At 45.9% G+C, this 23505-nt stretch overlaps 1 protein-coding gene across 3 annotated transcripts in view; it reads left to right on the top strand.

Annotated features, from left to right (window-relative positions):
• SLC43A3 (solute carrier family 43 member 3) overlaps positions 1-23505 on the top strand; it is a 1442737-nt gene that overhangs the window by 1189352 nt on the left and 229880 nt on the right. For all 3 annotated transcript variants that reach the window (XM_068255264.1, XM_068255263.1, XM_068255265.1), the window contains one exon: positions 4499-4682. In XM_068255264.1, the coding sequence (XP_068111365.1) occupies positions 4499-4682 (184 nt within the window). The remainder of the gene's footprint in view (positions 1-4498; positions 4683-23505) is intronic.

The raw sequence follows: 23505 nt of genomic DNA, 5'->3' as shown, positions 1-23505 counted from the left end.
TTCCAGCCACACGTCAAAATCAAGGCCCCCACACCCCCTAAACAGACAACCAGCCCACCAAACATTCATGCATCCTCCGGCACAGCATCACACGTGGAGCAAAGCCCAAGTAGAGCCCAACAAGCACCGCTTCTCAAAAGACCCACCACTCCCACATCCACCCCGACCCCCGAAGACCAACTGCAAGCCTCCTCATGTCCAACTGCGAAATAACCCCACTGCAGTCTTGCAGACAAGGAGATCACACCTAAAAGGAAAAGGGGGGGGGGGCATGCAGGGGGCGATGGGAGGCAGCCCAGCTCCACAACCATACCCATGTGATGAGCATACCCTGGGCAAGGCTTATACCCCAATATGGGGCAAATAACAGTTTTACATAGTAAAAATAAATTCAAACAGCAGAAAGGCTCTAATACAAATGAGACACTAGTCATACAGGGTGTAAGCAGTATAAAATGACAGTCTTTAGTGAACCAATACAATATGTAACTGTAGATAGCTAGAGATCCGGGAGATAACACACACAGTTCTGGGTAACCGGAGCACACGCTCCATAGTGAAGTGGTTACGCATACTGAGACAGAAGTGTCATCAATCCATGCAAGTGTGGTGTTATCGGTGTGCTGTAATCTGCAAAGCGTCTGTCCCAAGAATTATGCTTCACAAATCAGCAGATAGTCCAGACTCCAGAGCAGGACAGGGCAGTCAGGGGCATAAGGGCATAAAACAAGGGGACAAGGGGCATATATAGTTCAGGTCAGATGGGAGCAATGTCTTGGTGTTCAATACCACTTAACTGGGTAGAGTGTGAAGTGAATTGGGGAAAAAGATCCACACCACCATGGGGGCAGCTGGACACAAAACCAACCGAGGAGAACACAGTACTCATGCATCAGCAGCTACACAGGCCCTCGTGCGTCGTTGTCACTGCAGGCGTGTGGTATCCAAGGCATCAGGGTCCCAGTCAAGCACAGAGACCGGTGCGATGCCCAGTTCCCGAGAGAACCCTGGTATCTCCCTGGGGTGGTGAAGGATGAAAGAGCTATTCCCCAATCAAAGCAGCAGCTGGAAAGGGAACCCCCATCGATATGTGTGGCTTCAGCCGGCTGGAGTTCAGCAAGGATTGGCTTCAGGGTCCGACGTTGGCTTAAGATAGCAGGTGCCAGATACTGGAAGAAAGATATAGTTGTGTCATCCAAATCTACAGTTCCCGCAGACTTGGCTGCCACCATGATTGCCTCTTTCGTGGGGAAGTCGTGGATGCAGCAAATCACATCGTGGGGGGGGGGCTCCCCACCTCTTGGGATCAGCCTCAGCACTCGGTGCACCCTGTTAAGATTCAAGCGAGTGTCCACAGGTCTGTTAAGCAGGCCGTTGAAAATTGCCTAGAGGATGAGTTGTAGTTCCTTTGACCTTGTAGCCTCCAGCAAGTCGCGCACCCGGATGTTGTTCCGGCTGCTGCGGTTCTGCAGGTCTTAGATGTGGGACCTCATATAGCTGTTAAACAGCTGCTGTTGTTCGATCCAAGCCCATTGGTCTGTAAGCTCTGCCCTCAGGTCAGCAGACTCAAGGCCTGAGACGTGCTGAACAGCAGCCACGATGTCCACATGGTTGGTAGAGACCTCCGCTGTGGTGGAGCTAACAATGCTCTCGGTCTGCCGTTCCATGTCCTCTTTGATTAACATGCTTCATATACGCTCCTAGCATGTCCAGATAACAGTTTGTGCCCAATGTGCTCAGAGTTGCAGACGAGGCCTGTGTCTCCGCCATCTTGGCCGTGTCTTTCCTAGTGTTGTGAGAGGAGAAAAGTATCTCTAAGGAGTCTGTCCGATCTTTGCCTGGCGACTCTTTACTTGTCCTATGACCAGCTCTCATTACTACCTCACATAAGGGGTCAGATGAGGGGAAGAATCCGCTTAAAAGCTGAAAAGTGCTGCCATAAGGCCAGAAGCTCTGTAGAAACACGACTTGACGTGGCCATGGTGCGATCCACCCCCACATTGATTTTCTTTAAAAAAAAACTTAAAATTTGGGGGATAAAATGTGTAGGCCATGACATTATCTGGCGTCTGCTACAGTATTTGCAAAATGTTTTTTTGTTGTTTTTTTTTGTCAAATTACATTGGTGTGTAAACCTGCACTTGCATGTGCAGACAGAGCCAAGTGAATGCAACGCTTGTCAGTGCCACTCACCAGGAATGTAACAAACATTGATTTTCTTAAAAAAATGGGAGGGTAAAATGTATAGGGCATGACATTGTCATGTGCTACAGTGGCTGAAAAAAAATAGTTGTTTTTTTTGGGTAAAATTATATTGATATGTAAACCTGCACCATCACGTGCAGACCTAAGTCACTATCTCTTGTTAATGTCACTCACCAAGGATGCACCAGAATTTTCTTTAAAAAAAATGATTTTTGGGGTAAAATGTACAGGCTATGACATTGCCTGGCCTGTGCTACAGTGGCTGCAAAAATTGTTGATTTTTGGAGGGCAAATTCCATTCGAATGTAAACCTGCACCATCATGTGCAGAGCCGAGTCACCACATCTTTTGTCACTCAGTATCACCACAGCTGTAACATTTTAATTTTTTTTTTCATAAAGCAATACTCTTATGTAAAATGTATATGCCATGACAACATTTTTCTGGCCTCTGCTACAGTGACTGCAAAAATACAATTTTTTTTGAAAAAAAAAACCAAAACCTTTTTGTATGTGTAAACATGCACAATCATGTGCAGAGCCAAGCCACCACATCTTTCGTCAGTGTCACCAGGGCTGAGAAAAACTGTTTTAAATTTGTATGTAAAATGTATATCCATGATATCCATTCCAGACCTGTTAGCACTCAATCTCGCATGGCTGCATGGTCACGTAACTAGTTAGCACGGAGGAGTTCACAAATAAGCAAAAATACAAAAAAATAATAATAATTAGGTTGTACACTGACACTGGTGTGTTTGGTTCCATTGTATAATTCCACTAATAACTTCCCATCCTGGCCTCTGCTACACGCCCAAGTTGGTCCGTTTAGTTGAGCACACATGCAGCATCAGGCATCAAAGGGCCTTACAGACCTGTTAGCGCTCAGTCTCGCGTGGCTGCATGGTCATGTAACTAGCTAGCATGGAGGAGTTCACAAATAAGCCAAAATAAAAAAAAATAAAAATAATTAGGTTGTACACTGGCCATGGTCTGTTTGGTTCCATTGTACAATTCCACAAGTGTGAAGTGGGCATAAAAACTTACACTACCTGATCAACGTGCATACACTCCGGACATTTTAAAGCAGCACTTTATTCCGCAAATGTAGGAATGTAATGTGTTTTCTGTCCTTTAGAGATTAAAACACGACTCTGCATCAACTACGAAATTTGTAGTGGGACTTTTGCCATGGATCCCCTTCCGGCATGCCACAGTCCAGGTGTTAGGCCCCTTGAAACAACTTTTCCAATTTCCATCACATTTGTGACCAGAAACATTACCTGTAAGTTTCAGAATTTGCCTGCCCATTGAAGTCTATGGCAGTTCATGCGGTTTGTCTGTTCCACTGGCGTAATAATAGGGGAAGCAGTCCCTGCCCCCGCGGGGGGGGGGCGTCAGGGCCCCCCTGGGGCCCACTCATGGTCGTTTTGGGGAGGCAGGATGGGTTGCAGCATGAGGGGAGAGCTTGGTAGCACGTCGGTGGGGAGGGGGGACGGTCCCCCTCCCTCACCTCGGGCTCTCCCCTCTGCGCTCCCCTCCTGCCTTTATGTAAGTGTTAGCAGCAGTGACGGCAGCAGCAATAATTACCTCCATCCACGACGGAGGTTGTCGTTCTGCAAGGGCTTCACAATACTTCCTGTTAAAACAGGAAGTAATGTGAAAGTAATGTGAAGCCCTTGCAGATCGGCGACCTCCGGTGGTGAATGGAGGTAACTATAGATGCTGCCGCCGCCACTGCTAACACTTACATAGATGCAGGAGGGGAGCGCAGAAGGGAGAGCCCGAAGTGAGGGGGGGGGGACTGTCCCCCCTCCCCACCGACGTGCTACCAAGCTCTCCCCTCATGCTGCGACCCCTCCTGCCCCCCTAAAACGGCCATGAGTGGGCCCCAGGGTGGGGGGGACCCGCTCAAATTCTTGCAGGGGGACCCGGGGACTTCTAGTTACGCCCCTGGTGTGTTCGCAAACTTTTACGGAAATTTGCATTCGAGATTTGTGAACCGAAAATTTGATGTTCGCGCCATCTCTACATATATGTAATTGTCTATTACCAGAATATAAAGCAGAATTAGAATAACTGCACATGATTCAAAATGTCTATAGAGGAAATTGAGGTAATAATAATACAGAAAATTTTAATAATAATAGATCTGTAGGGGAATCCAAAGTATTTACTTTACTTAGGCCTTATTATATTTAGTCTAGCTCTGAATGTAAGAAATGCTATTTGGTATTGCAGAAAGACCATAAATGAGATGTTTTAACAAATATGTATTTGTTTTTCTTCATTAGCTACAAAGAAGATTGATGACCTCCATTCTTCAGTCTTGTCTCTGTTTGTAACCACCATCCTGTCCATACTTTTCTCACTGAGTGCCTCAGTATCCCTACTTCCAATGCTATATCCAACTTTCATTTTTCAAGTGCTGAATCGATCATTCCTGTATGGAGGCAATGCAGCTTTTCTTTCTATTGCGTAAGAGACAACATTTGAAAATCAGTGAAGAAATGTGTATATTTTATTTAAAAATACCTAAAGCAAAATTAAGGAATGGAGAAATAAGACATGGTCATATTAGGAGGAGGCTGTCGACTATCACCCACAGTGGTCACCAGTCCAGCCTGTCCCACCAATCCCTAGTTATGCGTGACATACCACATACCAAAATTGGCATATTATTGACCCGGCGAGTTTAGTGAACTCCTGAAACTACTACGTGGAGTTACTTGCAACAGCAGGTTTAGTAATCAGCCACTACCCCTAAATGTTTAAAGCAGGAGGATCAGCCATACTATGCCAGGGGAAAAAACACATATATAAGTAAATACTTGATCTACTTACATAACACATGTATTGTACTGTCCACATTTTGATTTCAGTGAATTTTATATAGTAATTGGAGACAATTCTGTTACTGTGGGGGCCATGTATTTTGCCCACAGTTTAGGCTAAATCCTGATGTCATTTCTGCCCTTTACTTTTTTTTCTTTTCTCCTCCAATCGATGAGTCACCTCAGCCTTGCTTGTAAACACAAGTGAGCAGGGGATCGTGTTTTAGATAAGCAGATAGGCAGGGAAATAAAGGGATGAGAAGGAATATATTATAGATAAAAAGAACCCCCAGCACGCAACTGTTTGGCACTGACTACTAAAGGGCGAGTGTTCCTTAAGTATCTGATAACTCCAAATCATAACAGTAGAAAAGGTTTTGAAAGTTTTGAATGCAGGATTAGCATATTTATCACTTAATACACTCAGACCAGTTGCTGTTGATATTTGATTTTTATGGTGACACTCCCGCTTTAATCAGAAGTACAGATTGTCCTTAAGTTACAAACGCTCGACATACGAACAACCCACCGATACATGTAATTTCTGCATGCTAGAAGTTTGAAAGAGCAACTTCAAATTTCCCTCTTGTCCCAGTGGGTGTCACCCACTGGGAATCGCCTCCAACGCTGTCTGTCCTCCTCTCCAGCAGTACAGGTAGCAGCGCAAAGTGCAAATCCAGTGACGTACTTCCTGTCCAGCAGGAGGGGTCACTATGCATATTATCCTGTCGGCAAACTCCACCACAGGGTAAAATGCATAGGGCAATGGTGCATTGTGATCGTCCTGCCTCACACTCTCCTGCCACAGGACGATCGCACCACATGAATGTGATACCTTTCAACTATAATAAAGTATACTGTAGGTAAAGGATAAATTCTCTGAATTTAAAAATGAGGCCTCTCTTCATCTGATCAATTCACACATCACAGACCTATTCATCCTTCAGAAAGGATTGCACAAAACTATTCTACAGTAAGGATTAGTAATGCTTAGGAAAACTCATGGAGAAGCATGTGATCAGTTTGATCAGCTGGTTTGTAAGACTCTGATTTGCTGATCTTGATCATGCATTAAACTAGGAAGTTATCATAGCAAAATTACAAATCTATTAGTGTATCAAACTAATTATATGCTTCTCAATGACTCCTCCTACGCATTGCCATCCCTATACTGCAGTACAAAAGTACAAATATGAGCTTTCTCTGCAGTACTTGAAAATCCTTTGCCACTGAGTCATTAAATAGGCAGTTCTTTATGGCACCTGTAAAGGGAAGCAGGAAATTTGGATGCCCACGGCGATAGACGATTTGGGCACCCCATTGGAGCTAATGCAAATATTGTTAATATGGTGCCCAAAGCAGAAATTTTGGTGCCCAATAAATATCATTTTCAACATAAGGACATTAAAGTTTTGAAATATGTTATCGTTTTGAAACTAGCAGCATTTTAGTTTTTATAATATTATTTTGTTCGTATGTACAAATTTGAAGTTTGTCAGGGCTCGTTCACACTAGGGGCATTTTCGGCCTTTTTACAAGCGCAGGCGATTTTTTAATTCACCCCAAAATGCTTGCGCAATGAATGTCTATGAGAAGGTTCATATCAGCGCGGTTCATGCATTGTGCGTTGAACAAAGCGGTGCCTGTACCATTATTGGGGCGATTTTCATATAATGGAAGGTAGGAAGAGTGCTAAATGCTCACAAAAATGTGCTATAAGGCGATTGCGTTTGCTGTTTTTCTTCCGCAGATATTTAAATGTGAAGTGTTTCTGGGTCAGCCTGCACTTCCTGACGCAGAAGAAATTCTGAATATGAGTTTCTGGATGGGCTGGTTCTGGATGGAGGAACTCCTCTCTAAAATTCAAAACCACCCGGAAATTTATGACAAGAAGCATCCTGACTATAAAGACACTTGGTGAAATTTGCCTTCTTAAAACAGAAGGAAATCTGCAATAATTCAGCTGTAAGTGAACATTTGTGGTTACTCACAATGCACCACTATTGAATATGCAAAATATCCCTTTTCACCCTTGTAAGCAAGACAACTGAAAGACCAATCAGGTGTGGTCTGATAGCGCTGCATATTTCTGTGAAGATATAAGGGATGAATTATCTCAAAAAAGCAAAGCAGATAAAAGTAAGTCCACTCTGATGCTGACATTCATCTCATGTTTGTTTGCACTGTTTTTTTTTTTTTGTGTTGTTTACCTATGTAACGGTTTTTTTTTTTGTGTTGTTTACCTATGTAACGTTAGGTGATTGACTGAAGAAGGCAATACTTGTTACCTTATAATATGCCTAACGACTAAAAAAGGCCTCAGAAACACAAACACACGTGTGGCTTCTACTGCAGTGTGTTGAGAACAGCCATACTTTTAATAATGTCATTTCTAGCAACTAACAGCAAATGTATGCACTGTTATTCTGTGAATAATAGACAGAAAGCTCAATTGTGTGTTGTAAAGTACATATATTTATAAACATAACTTTGGATAAGTCTCCAATAATGCAATATGCAGATATTTTGTATTTTAACATAAACAAGGTAATCAACCTGGAGACAAAGTGGTATATGCGCTCCTCTGCAGAAAGACACAACTAGCAGAACTCCCTTGTACATACAATTCAGGATTATATTACACTGGCTGGATGCATCGCTATATGATTGGGTGAGTATTTGGCACCCTATAGAAATATGGCTTATTGGATACACCAGCCAGATACAGTCCAAAATGTGGCACAGTTCCTTTTCACACACTTCAAAGACCACTTTAAAGTCCATAAGCACAGGCCTCCATACCAATAGTAAGTATCACGCTCATCAGAAAAGATGGCTGATTAATTATGATCAGCATACCCAGCATATAATAGATGTCATCTAACGCTCCTTTGGCCTTCTTCTTATATGTATTTTTGTGAACAAAAAACACTGCATAGCGTAATACTGTTTGACACAGGTAAAAAGCACGCCTTCACCCATAAGACTGGTCACCCGTGTAAAGTTACTGATCACCACACACCCAGTGTGTAAATTAGTATAGTTGCGGGCCCACCAGATACAATTGCTGACCATATGAAGGACCAGCTAACATCGCTCTGATAAATGACCTCCTTAGTCCAGAAGAGTCTTCTTCCTTAAAAGACTCAAAACGAAGTCGCCATAATGTAATACCATTTATTTAAAACATTTAAAAGCAAGTAGTGAGTCATATGATGAAACCGGTAGGGCGTGGCCTCGTAGCGCTGTGTGGAGACGCGAGTTTGGCAGCAGAGAGGACGTCCACCAGAGGTTTTTATTACATGCGCATGTTCGTACTATGAAATGTGAGTTCACTACTTGCTTTTAAATGTTTTAAATAAATGGTATTACACTATGGTGACTATGCTGCATATGTATGTCCTGTTGCAAGGAATCTGCAAAGTAAAATAAAAATTTACATTAAAGTATTGTTCTTTTGCAGTTGAACAGTTGAAAACAAGATGGAAATCTGTTCGGGATAATTATAAGAAAGAGATGGATAAACAAAAACAAAGAAGTGGTGCCGGGTCTAGCAAACGCAAACAATACAAATATACCAAATGCTTGGACTTCCTGAAGCTACATATGAATACTGGCCTGTACGTATTGACACTGGTGATGAATGACAAAGCCATGATGTAGATTCTGGTTAAGGTGAGCTTTATTACTATTATCCTTTCTTAACAGTACTGAAGACAATCTTCCTGATGAAGATACCCCAACAACTACAGATGTGGACTTGAATGACCCTTCATCACAGAATACTAGTGCAGCATATGTGCATGAAGAAGAGGAGAACACCCCTATGCACTCCCCAGACAGTCCATTCACTCAGTTCACACTCCAATGTACCCATAATGTATCATACAGAAGAAGACAAAGCTTTCAGCTTAGAAGATCAGGAAGAGGCATGTCTAGGTCTGAATATGACCACAAAATGATCAATTCCATTGAGAAGGCAGTATCTTGTATGGAAAAAAGATCTCAAAACTTTGATACATTGAATGAGCCCTGTACTCAGTCTAGTACCATCTATTAAAAAATCCCAAATGACAAATTGCTGCTAGCCAAATGTGATCTCATTGAGGTTGTCAACAAATATCTCACACCAGAACCAGGAAAGGAAACCCAAGACACATCATATCATGGCCATACTCATATGGATCCACTTCATGATCCATACAGACACCCACTACAGGCACCGTATTATGATCACCCTGTATATGAGCCTCATAATTACTCATTGCTAACTGTGTAACATTATGCTCCGAGGCCTGCACACCCCTACTATCCACCCATCTCACCACCTATGCCTCCAAGACCATCAAGTCTACAAGAACCCTCTCCTGACACACCAGTCTATACAGACCTTTTTGGTCAAGGTAGTGGTCACAACAAGCCACAGCAACATTTACCAGACAGTGAGAAACACTGCATCCCACCATTATTGTTTGTTGATGAAATGTAATGTGGCCTCCTTCCATTGAGCTACCAGTTATGAATGTTTCATTTTATTTTTTACAGTTTCTTTTGCAAAGATTTGCCTGTTCTTTTTTTATATGTGACCACAAAGTTGTAATTATTTTAAATTACACTGTACCTTAGAGTTATGAGAAGTGTCTATGTAGGACAGATAGGCCGCCTCTACACTGTACTTGTCCTTACAAGTCTGGGACACAATTTTTCCCTCTAGGAGATAATCTGTGGAAAAGCTGTGGAAAAATAAAAATATGTTAAAATTTGTGAAGTTTAGCAATTTCATTTTGAAGAAAGAAACGTAACAGTGCATAAAGTACATATTTTTGTTACCTGGTTAAAAAATGGCTTACTTTTAAAAAAATTGGGCCAGTTATTGCCAACAATTAAAAAAAAAAATCTTCACTTCGTTCATAGATAAGATAAACAATTGCAGGTTGATGCATTGTTGAAATGATTGATCAATGTGGCTTACACATACTTAGACGTTTGGGTATAGTGGGCACAAAGTGTTTGCCTATAGCTGTTGCTAAGGACATTAGGGTCAGACATGGTGACATTTGAGTAAAACCACATATATGAAGGTAAAATGGCTTTACAAATGGCTTATCTGGACGACATTCTGATCTTTTCATCCAATCTTTTTGAACACCGCAGGCATGTTAAGTTTGTGCTAGAAAAGTTAAGACAGAATCTGCTTTATGCCAAACTGGAGAAATGCCTCTTCAAAGTAACCTCGGTTGCCTTCTTGGGGTACATTATCTCCACCTCTGGCCTCTCAATGGATCCAGGGAAGGTTTCCGCTGTCCTGGAGTGGCCTCAGCCTGTTGGACTGAAGGCGCTCCAGAGATTTCTGGGCTTTGCCAACTACTACAGAAGGTTCATAAAGGGGTACTCTACCATCATCTCGCCCCTCACCAGTCTCACCAAAAAAGGGGCTGATACTCATCACTGGTCACCGGAGGCTCATGCGGCTTTTTCCACACTAAAGAAACTGTTCTGTTCCGCACCTATATTGAGACATGTCAATGTCACCTTTCCCTTTATTGTGGAGGTTGATGCTTCAGAGGTGGGGTTGGGAGCTGTATTGTCTCAGAGGTCAGGCTTGCAGGGCAAACTTCACCCGTGTGCCTACTTTTCTCATAGATTTTCACCCGCAGAGAAAAACTACGACATAGGCAACCGGGAGCTTCTGGCCATCAAGTTAGCTTTTGAGGAATGGCGACACTGGCTAGAAGGTGCAGAACACACTATCACAGTTTATACAGATCATAAGAATCTGGAGTACATAGAGGGTGCTAAGAGACTTACCCCCCACCAGGCCCGATGGTCCCTGTTTTTCGCAAGATTCAGATTTGTAATTACGTATACCCCTGGTAGTAAAGACATCAAAGCTGATGCCTTATCCAGGTGTTTTGAACCTGAAACAGTACAGCCCTCAGCCCCTGAGACCATTCTACCTCAGAAGGTAGTTCTGGCAGCCACTGAGACCTGGAAGGATTGGACAGTCACTCTGAGTCCTTACCAACAGGATGTTTAGAAGGGAAGCCTGATGGGGTCATGTTTGTACCACTGCCTTTCCATTTACAACTCTTGCAACTGTTTAATTCCCACAAGAATGCTGGTCATTCAGGGGCCACCAGAACTCAGGATTTACTGGCCAGATGTGCGTGGTGGCCTACATTGGCTACAGATTGTAAGGAGTTTGTAAGAGAGTGTGCAGGGTGTGCAAGGAGTAAACCCTCTCGTCAGGCCCCTGTTGGCACTTTGCAGCCCTTGCCAGTTCCAAGTGAACCATGGACCCATGTCTCCATGGATTTTGTGGGTGAGCTCCCTCGGTCTAAAGGGCAAGACGGTCATTTGGGTGGTAGTGGACAGATTCAGTAAGATGGCTCATTTTGTCCCTTTGAAAGGACTCCCCTCGGCCCAGGAATTGGCTGATCTCTTCATCCAGCACATTTTCCGGCTGCATGGCATTCCGGATAATGTAGTGTCAGATCGGGGAGTCCAATTTGTTTCAAAGTTTTTGAGAGCCTTCTGCCATCAGTTGGACATGGATCTTGCATTTTCATCAGGCTACCACCCACAGACCAACGGCCAGACCGAGAGAGTCAACCAATCCCTGGAAAAATTCCTCAGGTGTTATGTTGCTGATGCGCAATCCGATTGGGTAAAATTTTTGCCGTTTGCAGAATTTGCGCACAACAACCTGAAAAGCTCCTCTTCTGGGTTTTCCCCATTCCAGGTAGTGTCAGGAAGATCACCTAAGTTTGCTCCTTTGCCGGTCGCATCTACACCATTCCCAGCCCTGGAGGATTGGCAGAGAGCTCTAAAGGAGATCTGGGGAATGGTTAAGAGGAATCTTGGGAAAGCTTTCCAAGCCCAAAAGAGACAGGCAGATAAAAGACGGTCTGTGGAGTGGAAGTTCTCTCCAGGAGATTTGGTGTGGGTGTCCACTCGACATTTGGCCGTGAAACAACTGTCCCCCAAACTGGGCCCTAGATTTATAGGGCCATTTCCAGTGTCCAAGAAAATCAATAATATCACTTACGTGATTAATCTCCCAGCCAGTATGAGAGGTGTGAGATCATTCCATGTGTCTCTTTTGAAGCCAGCAGTACACGTGGATTCCTCTCTCCCCCCCCCCCTCGTGTTGGTGGATGACCAACCAGGGTATGAAATTGAAAAGAACCTGGACTCTCGCTTAGTGCAGAATTCCATGCAGTATCTGGTCCACTGGAAAGGATATGGCATAGAGGAAAGATCTTGGGTGCCAGATTGCCGCATGCATGCGGAGGAATTAAAAAAGGAGTTTCATGACTTACATCCTGGGAAGTCTGGTGGGAAGTGTCCAGAGTCCACTCCTCGGGGTAATGGATTGCGGAGACACCGCCGCACGGTCTGACAGCGGGGCGGCTAATTCCACGTTCAGACCTGCGGTTTCTCCGCATCGGCATGCGTCTGGTTTGTCTGAGCCTAGTAGTGCACACAGATGGAGAGCTAGGCGCATGCGCGCTGACAGACAGGCCCTTTATGCCAATAGGAGAGGGATCAGCTGATCCGGACGATCAGCTGATCCCAGAGCAGTAGGTGATTGGTTGAATGGGACTGGGCGGCGCTGAGGAGCGCTCTGCTATATATACTTCTCGCATGTCAGTGGCTGGTTGTCTGCCGTTGCGAATGCTTATGTGTTAGCACTCACACCATAGTCAGATCCTTCAGTGTGTTAGAACCAGGTGGACCTGGGAATTCACACTTAGCCAGATTACTGTGTTATTTCTGTGTTATACTTTAGACCAGTTCCAGGGTGTTGAGACCACGGACCTCACACCCAAGATTAGGGATACTGTGTCATTGCTATGTTATTCTGTAGATCAGTCCCTGAGTGTTGAGACCACGGATCTCACGCTCTAGACTAGGCCTCTGCTTGATATCTGTTATGACCTATTGCTCTCCTGACTCTGCTCCTGCTCTCTGATTTGGTACCTTTGCACATCTGATTACCTGTTGCCAACCCTGCCTGTCCCTGGTTACCGAATCAGCCTTCTGTCTCTGTACCTTATCTGTGTGTTGCCAACCCGGCCTGACCGACCCTTCTACCTGTGACACCCCCCCGGTGGGGTGTCCAGTAGCTACAGGGACTCCCTGTCTCTCAGAAGGACCTCTCTGCAATCCAGTCAGGGACTCAATCTCATTGGAGTCCTTTGACTGCAGTAGAGTCTGATTCACAGCTGTTCAGGGAATCACTGACTCTCTGTGTATCTCCAACCTACCAGGAGATACTCATTATCCGGTCTAGAGTCACCTGCTCCTCAGGTGGTCCAGACTCATATACTGTTGCACCAAACACTTACACTTATCAGGTGTCCAGAGGTTAGTTATACTTGTATTATTGGTGATTCTGCAGATCATCAATAATCGGGTATAAATCTGTATTCTTGGTCATACTGCAGATCACCAATATTCAGATTCTCTCTGTGTGCTGACACCGATCGTTACTGAGTGCCATGTGAAGCTGAGCAGAAGTTGTAAACCCTCCAACTATTGCACCTCCAGTTTCATAGCACATCTGAGTAAAAAACATTTTGTTGAGCATGAGGAGTTCAAAAGTCTGAAGCAAGCTGGCGCTGGCAGTGGTCGGACTCAGAGCTGCACCAAAACCCCCTCTGCCACTCCTGCCGACACTGAGGCGTGTTTAGGCAGCCAGTCCTCGGTGGCCTCCTCTGCTCCCTCCACCGCTTCCTGTGCAAGCAAGAAACGCCACCAGATACTTTTAAACGAGTCCTTCCTCGTCAGGGCTCAGCCTCCCGGCAGCTGTTGCATCCGCCAGCTGAAAGGCTTGCTTGCACGGGCCATGTCCTCCCAGCTCCTCCCGTACTCCTTTGTGCAGGAGGGGAGTGACATGCGTGCGCTCCTGCAGTGTGCACTGTGCAGCACCGGATTGGCCAAACCCCAGCCGCCATTATTTTGAATGCGCGGCTATGCTAGCACTGCACCACTTTGTGATGGCCAACGTGGGACGTGGGCTGGATCATTCGGTGGGTGAGCATGTCCATGGAGCAGCCGGTTTGGGACAGGCCAGCCGCCACCTGTCCTTCACGGTGCATTGGGTCACTTTGGTGGAAGGGGGTGAGGAGGGGACAGCAGCATCGGGCACAGCAGTAGCATCATCAACCCAGTGGGTGGTGCCACCCCGCAGCAGGGTCAGGGGAAGTGCAGCAGGTTCCTGTGATCGTGTTCCATCCTCCGTCACAACTGCCGCCAAACACCCCCGCCTCAGCAGCAGTATGAAGGCCCATCACTGCAAAGCGCTTCTGGAGATGGTCAGCTTGGAGAAGAAGAAGCTGCCAGCAGCCAACATGCTTCACTACCTCAAGGAGCGGGAGAAGAATTGGCTGTCATAGTGCTGCTCGGATACCCCTTTTCACTATCTGGATTGAATTCGGATCCGGATACCTAGATATCCGATCCGAATCGGATATCCGAGTTTGAAATTTTGTAATCCGAATTGGATATACGAACCCAGTATCCCGGATATCCGGTCGGATTCGGATATCCAGATAGAAAACTGTAAGTGGCCTTTAAAATGCTTCCAAAAATGTCTGTGCACCTACCGATGGACAATCTTTTGAGAGAGCAAGAAAAACTGTGGGTCATTTCCGACGCTCGGGTGGTGCCTCAGTGTCCCTAGAAAGTGAGCAGACAAGCTGAACCTGCCACGGCACTGTCTGCTCATCAACGTTCATCAACGTTCCAACACGCTGGAATTCCACCCTGGCCATGTTGGAATGTCTGGTTGAACAGAGGCATGCTGTCAACCAGTACCTGGCCAATGCCACCATGGCCGCCACCTTGTCCGGTACCGGCACCACCCACCTCCCGGACATCATCCCCAGTGCTGAATGGGGAAAAATGCAGCAGGTGTGCTTGGTGCTGGCCCCCTTACTGGAGGCCACCAACATGGTCACCGTGCGTCGGTGACCATGGTTTGCATGCTGGACAACTGTCATAGACACCCGATCTCTCCCTATGCCAATCACATTCAATGCGATTGGCATAGGGAAAGATCAAGTGTCTATGACAATGAGGAGGACAAAGTGTTGGCGCTACTGTATATACAATTTCTGTATCGGGGTTTACTTTGTACATTACTCCAATCAAGTAGCTCCCTATTGGGAGCAATTTACGTATGCCGGCACCTCTCACCCATCTACAGAATGAGGGAGAGACCGGGTCGCCATAGCAACGTGGCCGCGTTTCCATAGTAACGTGGCCTCACAAGTGCCGACCGGAAGTGACGCCGGCGGAAGCGACGTCACCCGCCGGCTCACTATGCAGAGACCTATTGATTCACTCTATCGAGATGCGGCATACTGATTTTGGGGCTACGAGTATTTGCGCCACCCTAATACAGGTGAGCATATAGGCCACACTGGAATATGAATTCGAGCATAACGGAATGCTGACGTTTTGCCCCCCCCCCCCCCCCCCCTCCCTCCCTTGGAGGAGTGGGACTGAACACTTGGTCTGCCCTATTTAAACTCCTTGCAAACAGAGTTGACTGTATAGGAAGGTTGACTGTATAGGACTCCTAAAGGATGAGGATGGGAACTCAATGGTGGATGACCAAGGTAAGGCAGAGTTATTAAATGCTTTCTTTGCTTCTGTCTTCACAAAAGAAACAGCACTGTTGCAAACTACAGAGGCAGAAGAGTCTCAATCTTCTAACTGTAATATTAAATACTTAACGCAGGAAGAAGTGAAGGCAAGACTAAATAAATTAAAAATAGACAAGGCACCTGGCCCGGATGGCATGCATCCTTGGGTCCTAAGGGAATTAAGTTCAGTTATAGATAAACCCCTTTATCTTATCTTTTGTGACTCTCTTGCAACTGGCAGAGTCCCAGTGGATTGGCGTACAGCCCACGTTTTCCCATTATTTAAGAAGGGCAAAAAATCTGATCCAGGAAATTATAGACCTGTAAGTTTAACATCAGTTGTATGCAAACTATTTGAGGGGTTACTAAGAGATACTATACATGACTTCATAGTAGAAAATAATCTTATTTCTCAGCATCAACATGGGTTTACTAAAGACAGGTCCTGTTTGACTAACATGCTCAGCTTTCATGAGGTAGTGAATGCTAATATGGATATTGGGAATGCTGTAGATGTAATATACTTGGACTTTGCAAAGGCCTTCGACACTGTTCCCCACAAAAGTCTGGTGCAAAAGTTGAGGATGCAAGGACTGGGGAAGAGTCTGTGTTCATGGATAGGGAACTGGCTAATGGACAGAAAACAAAGAGTTGTGGTCAATGGATCGTACTCAAAATGGGAGATTGTTAGCAGTGGGGTCCCACAGGGGTCTGTTCTGGGTCCAGTGCTCTTCAATTTATTTATTAATGACCTAGTAGATGCAGTAGTGAGCAATGTTGCTATTTTTGCAGATGATACAAAATTGTGCAGAATCATCAACTCTCAGGAAGATAGTGTCATATTGCAACAGGATCTGGATAGGATGGCTATATGGGCACATACATGGCAGATGAAATTCAATGTTGACAAATGTAAGGTCATGCATTTTGGACGTACTAATGGTCTAGCACCATACAAAATAAATGGGATACAGTTGGGGACATCAAACTTGGAGAAGGACTTAGGAGTACTCATTGACAACAAGTTAAATAATTGTACTCAATGCCAAGCAGCTGCAGCTAAAGCTAACAAAATTTTGGGATGCATTAAAAGGGAAATAAAAACTCGAGATGCTAGCATAATATTGCCCCTGTTTAACTCTCTAGTAAGGCCACATCTGGAATATGGAATTCAGTTCTGGGCACCACATTACAAAAAAGATATTGCAGTTTTAGAGCAGGTGCAGAGACGAGCAACAAAATTGATGCGTGGGATGGAAGGTCTCACTTATCGAGAAAAGTTAGATAAACTGGGTTTATTTAGTCTAGAGAAAAGACGCCTTAGAGGGGATCTAATTAACATGTATAAATACATCAGAGGGCAATAGAATACCTTGGCGGATGAGATTTTTGTCCCTAGGCCTTCTCAAAGGACTAGAGGACATGATCTGCGCATGGAGGAAAAACGTTTTAACCATTTATTTAGGAAAGGGTTCTTTACAGTTAGAGTGATTAAGATGTGGAATGCATTGCCACAGGAAGTCGTTATGGCAAACTCTATACCTGCATTTAAAGGGGGCTTAGATGCTTTCCTTGCGTTGAAAGACATCCATGGCTACAATTACTAGGTAATGCCTAATGATGTTGATCCAGGGATTTTATCTGATTGCCATCTGGAGTCGGGAAGGAATTTTTCCCTTTAGGGGCTAATTGGACCATGCCTTGTAAGGGTTTTTTCGCCTTCCTCTGGAACAACAGGGATATGTGAGGGAGCAGGCTGGTGTTGTACTTTATACTGGTTGAACTCGATGGACGTATGTCTTTTTTCAACCAAAATAACTATGTAACTATGTAAGAGTTTTTCAGCTCTAACTTGGGCTGCTAACAGTGTACAGGGGGACACTCTGTCCGTGTACAGTGGTGGGGGGATATGTATATATATATATTGTAAATATGTTTGTCTGCACCTATTGATCACCTCCTGATGAAGCTATAGGGTGAAACCGGTCGAGGGTTAGGTTGCACTGTATATATTATGAGCACCATTTAAGCATCCCTGTTCCTTTTAAGGTTTCCCCTACTCCTCATTGTCTTTGTATTTAAGGGTTGTATATTGACTGCACTGACACAGCTATACACTGTGTGTTACGCTTGGTGGTATATCCTCCACGGTCAGCAGCACACCATGCAGATTCTGACATGAAGGAGGTACACACGCTAGCACAAGGAAGCAGGATATCCCCAGTTTAGTGGAGGAGAGGACTGACTCCAACAGGAGATGTGGCGCACAGAGTAGGCGTAGATCCGAACAGCCACAAACAACAACAAACAAACACAGAACATTTATATGGCGCTTTTCTCCTGGCGGACTCAAAGCGCCAGAGCTGCAGCCACTAGGACGCGTTCTAAAGGGAGTAGCAGTTTTAGGGAGACTTGCCCAAAGTCTCCTACTGAATAGGTGCTGGCTTACTGAACAGACAGAGCCGAGATTCGAACCCAGGTCTCCTGTGTCAGAGGCAGAGCCCTTAACCACTATACTTTCGAGCCACAAAAAATCCTTTCACTAAAGTGGCTCAGCGCAAGGTAGCTCTGAGCGCATAGACCAGAACTCAGAAGATCAGGACAGGTAACAGAATGAACGCTTGCTTAACTAGTCACTGCTTAAGTGAAAGCAAGCGTCCAGGACAAGACAGACTGGAATGAGGCAGCCAATGCGATTGCAGTGGTGGCATGCCTCACAAGGACAGGACAGAATAGTCGGGAAATAGAGTCAAAGAAGGCAGACGTAATTCACACAAATATACAATAGGTATGATTGCCTAGCGTATTACGGTTACAGGTATCAATGAACTACAAACGACTGACATATGTATATATCGGCGATAAACCGACATATGACATAAGCAAGGAACACTGACTAAGAACTGGAGCAGGACTAGGAACAGGACTGAACTAGCTAAGCACGGGTGATCACGATACGCGCAACCTACCAAAACGTGCTGAAAACTAACTGACTGAACACAGGATATAAACAGTTCGAGTACGTATATATATCAGTGACACTGATGTATTAACGTAACACGAATACAAAGAAAATAACAAACGTGCTAGTATGCGTATATATTGGCGATGAACCGATATATGACACAAGACAAGCAAAGTAACAACTTCTGATAACAAGAGCAGAACTAGGAGGACTCGCTAACCCCTTCGCAGGGGTCAACGCAGTCCACACAAACTAGGAACGAGGTGGGGGCCGGACAGAGTAACAGACTGAATCTGAGACTATGATAGCCCATGGAACACTGCAGGAAGCAGTCCTTTATACTGAGGTCATCCAATGGGAGCAGACATGCAGATTCCCACACAGGTAAATGGTAATCAATCACAGGCTGACAGCAGGAAAGGGCAGACAATGATATGCAGCCTGCAAGAAAGGGATTGCAGCTCCATTGCAACAGACAATGTTTGTTTTCACAAAAGCATATTCATCTGTCATTAACTTCAGAGCGACTGCAGATGGAATCAACGCTCAGTGTAAGAGCACGCAAAACTATGCTAGCAAATGCACGCAAAGAAATCAAAAACTGCTTGTCTTCAGTAAAACTGCAGCCAGCAGTACATGCTGCAGAAGTGATCATAACAGTCCCCCCCCCCCCCCCCTTAAAGGCGGCTTCCAGACGTCTTTCAAAACTTACATTCCCAGTAAAACAATCTGACTGATAATTCATGATGGCCGGGACAGCCCGACAAGACCAAATTCCAGAATCAGTCACTACAAGACTGAACCCATCAAGACCAGAACCTACAGAACCATGCCCATCAGTACTACAAGCCTCAGTGTAATACCCATTAGAATCGTGATTTCCAGGAAAAAAAAAACCAAAACTCTGAGCTTTACCCATCGCCTTCCAGGGACTGTCCAAAAATGCCAAACCCTTTGCAATGCCCACCGGAACTGTCCTTACCAACACAATACCCACTGTTGAACCAGTCCAAGGTGCCAGGACAAGTTTCCTCAGAGATCTCCCAGAACACTGTAATGATCGGTGTCAGCACCCAGAGAGAATCGGATTATTGGCGATCTGCAGAATCACTGATAATACGGATATATTGCTAACCTCTGGACGCCCAGCAAAGAAACACAATAAATACAGTAATATCACAAAAGTGTGGAAATATTCACCTCACGACAATTCCTCAGAGGTGTGGTTACCTCTGAATGGGAACTCCGTGAGTGAGATCCTCTAACTAGGCAGAGTGAGGAATCTCGACCCCTAGCAGTAATCGCCTGCTTTGGGCAGGCGTCTGAGAGGCAAGCCTCAGAGATAACCCTCCAGTGGGAGACGTTCCACTGAAGGGAGAAAGGTCAGACAGGCAAGGGTTCAGCAACAGAGATGGCGGCAGCAGTACAGGAACGGAAGGCAGAAGAGTAATCGGTAATCAGGCAGAGGTCGGCAACAAGAATCAGATAGGCAGAGGTACAATAGTGTAGAGAGAAAGAGTAGTCAAGGATAGTCGGAGTCAAAACACAGATACAATATAAAATGCAATCCTAACTAAGGTGTGAAATCCTTAGTATCAACACCAGGGCACTGAGCTAAGGTCTGAGCGCTAACACAACAGTGTATTCACGACAGCAGACAAGGAACAACTGAAGCCCAGCTCCTTATTTGCTGAGAGTCCCTCAGCTAATCTGCCCAGAAGCCCAACCAATCAGGAACCCTCTTGATGTCAGCTGACAGGAGAGTCAGCTGACCCTCCTACGTAGGAGGTAAGAGTCCTGCCTCCTTGCGCGCGCGACCCTCTGCCTCAGTGCATCTGAGAGGCCAGGCCCCGAGTCCACGCGCCCCCAGCCGCATTGCGAGACCCGCCGCCGTGTTGCTAGTGGCAGCGGCGGTGTCCGCATCCATCTGCCCCCACAACTCCGCCGGGCGAGCAGCGGGACCCGCCGCCATCCTGTCTGCCGCGGCGGCGCCCGCCCTGCTCTGTGCCGGCGGCTCCGTGAGCCGGATGGAAACCGCCGGCTGGGATGCGGAGGCCGCCGCCAAGCTGCCCTCCGCTATTGTTTACAGTACCTCCCCTTTGAGGAGTGGACTCCGGACACTTCCTACACGGTTTCTCAAGATGTAATTGATGAAATTTCTTTCTCAATCTCTCAGCATGCATGCGATCCTCTGGAACCCAGGACCTTTCCTCCACACCGTACCCTTTCCAATGGACCAGATACTGCACTGAATTCTGCACCAGGCGAGAATCCAAGATCTTTTCAACTTCATACTCCGTCTGACCATCTATTACCACGGGAGGGTTAAGAGAGAGGAATCCACATACACTGCCGGCTTCAGTAGCGAGACGTGGAATGATCTGCCACATCTCATGCTGACTGGAAGATCAATAACATAAGAGACATCATTGATCCTCTTGACCACCGGATAAGGCCCTATGAACCTGGGACCCAATTTGGTGGACGGTTGTCTGAGTGCCAAATGTCTGGTTGACACCCACACCTTGTCTCCTGGAGTAAAGTGCCTGTCTTTTTTGTCTCTGAAAGGCCACTCCCAAATTCTTCTTCACTTGTCCCCAAAGTTCCCTTAAAGTCCTCTGCCAATCCTCCAGGGCCGGAAAGGGCGAGGAACACACCGGAAATGGGGAAAACTTTGGGGATTTTCCTGACACAACCTGAAAAGGGGACAACCCTGTTGATGCACTTTTCAGTTTGTTGTGTGCAAACTCCGCGAAGGGTAAAAACCTAACCCAATCTGTCTGTGCATCCTGTACATAGCATCTCAGGAACTGCTCCAGAGCTTGATTAACCCTCTCGGTCTGCCCATTGGTTTGTGGGTGATACCCTGATGAAAAAGACAGGTTCATCCCCAACGTATGGCAAAAGGCCCTCCAGAATTTTGATACAAATTGGACTCCTATCTGAAACGACATCGTCCGGGATACCATGTAACCGGAAGATATGTTGTATGAAGAGGTCGGCCAATTCCTGGGCTGAGGGAAATCCTTTAAGTGGAACAAAGTGTGCCATTTTACTGAATCTGTCTACGATTACCCAGATGACTGTCATACCCTCGGACCTGGGGAGCTCGCCAATGAAGTCCATGGAAAGATGGGTCCACAGTTCATTTGGCACTGGCAGAGATTGTAGGGTGCCCACCGGAGCCAGGCGGGAAGGCTTACTCCTGGCGCAGACAACACACTCCCTCACAAATTCCTTACAATCTGAGGCCAGTGAAGGCCACCACACACACCTAGTGATCAGATCTAGAGTGCGAGCGACCCCAGGGTGACCTGCGTTCTTATGGGTATGGAATAACTGCATGATCTGTAATCGGAAAGGAAGTGGCACGAATAGAACCTGTGAAGGATTGTGGAATGGCCGCCGCATGCTCTGACGGTGTGGCGGCTGTTTCCACGTCCAGTCCGGCGGTTTACACGCGGCGACATGTGTCTGATCTGGTACAGCCTTCCTGTGCACATAGGCTGAGGAATACACACGCGCGGCAAGACAGAAGCTTTATGGGAAGCAGAGAGGGATCAACTGACTCCCTTGGTCAGCTGATCCAAGGATGTATGCGGATTGGCTGGAAGGGACTGGGCGGCGCTGGCCAGCGCTGCACTATATAACCACTCGTCCCTCATTCTCACATCGTCTGCCGTTGCAAATGCTTCATGTGTTTGCACACAGACCTCAGTCAGATCCAACAGTGTGTTTGAACCAGGAAGGTCCTGGAAATTCACACTGAGCTAGATTACCTTCTCATGTTATGCTATGTTATGTTATGCTATAGACTAGTTCCAGGGTGTTGTGACTATGGACCTCACACCCAAGCTTAGGAAACTGTCTCAATGCTATGTTATGCTATAGACTAGTTCCGGGGTGTTGTGACTACGGACCTCACACCCAAGTCTAGGCTACTGTTTCTATGTTATGAGATAGACTAGTTCCAGGGTGTCGTGACTACAGACCTCACACCCAAGACTAGCACTGTGTACCTGTATTTCCTTAGCCCGCCACTAGGGTGTAGAGAGCTGGGATCTCACATCCAGTAAGGGCGAATCTGTTCTTATTAGCAGCAGGGCTTCCTGCAACCAGGCCTAGGCCCCTCTCCTAGGGAGCCTTTGGCCTAAGGGATTCACCCACAGTCTTGGGTTAACTCCCTTCTTCCTGCCTCCAGTTCCTCTGGCGGTTCTCGCTCAAAGTGCTACTGTTACACCGTACACTCATACCTCAGGTGTCCAGAGGTTAGACATACCTGGATTATTAGTGATTCTGCAGATCATTCATAATCTGGTGTATATCTGAATTACTGGTGAATCTGCAGATCAGGGCCGGGCCGAGGCATAGGCTGGAGAGGCTCCAGCCTCAGGGCACAGTGTAGGAGGGGGTGCACAATTCATTCAGCTGTCATTCCTAATTGTGTTTGAAGCAGAAAGAAATAAGAAAAGGAGATACATGGAAGTGACTACAAGCCAGATAACTAGAGATTAAGGTGTTGGGGGCCCTGGGGTGCCTCTTAGTCTAATAGCAATCAGTGTGTGACGGCTGGGGTGGAGATATGGAGGGGCGTTCTTTGGTGTCTCAGCCTTGGGTGCTGGAGGACCTTGTCCCGGCTCTGCTGCAGATCACCAATAATCAGATTCTTTCTGCGTGTTGACACCAATCGTTACAGAACGGCGGACCAAAACAATATGGACGCACTTGACAGTCGTCTGTTTGCACTCACCACCTCGGTGGAGAATTGCATCAGCGTGCTGGCTAGTCATCAGACCCAGATTAATGCTTTGTCTGGGTCTATACAAGCCCTTCAGACGACTTAACAC

Source organism: Hyperolius riggenbachi, chromosome 10 (assembly GCF_040937935.1).
Source record: "Hyperolius riggenbachi isolate aHypRig1 chromosome 10, aHypRig1.pri, whole genome shotgun sequence".
Lineage (NCBI taxonomy): Eukaryota > Metazoa > Chordata > Amphibia > Anura > Hyperoliidae > Hyperolius > Hyperolius riggenbachi.
This window is presented reverse-complemented; position numbering and strand designations above follow the sequence as displayed.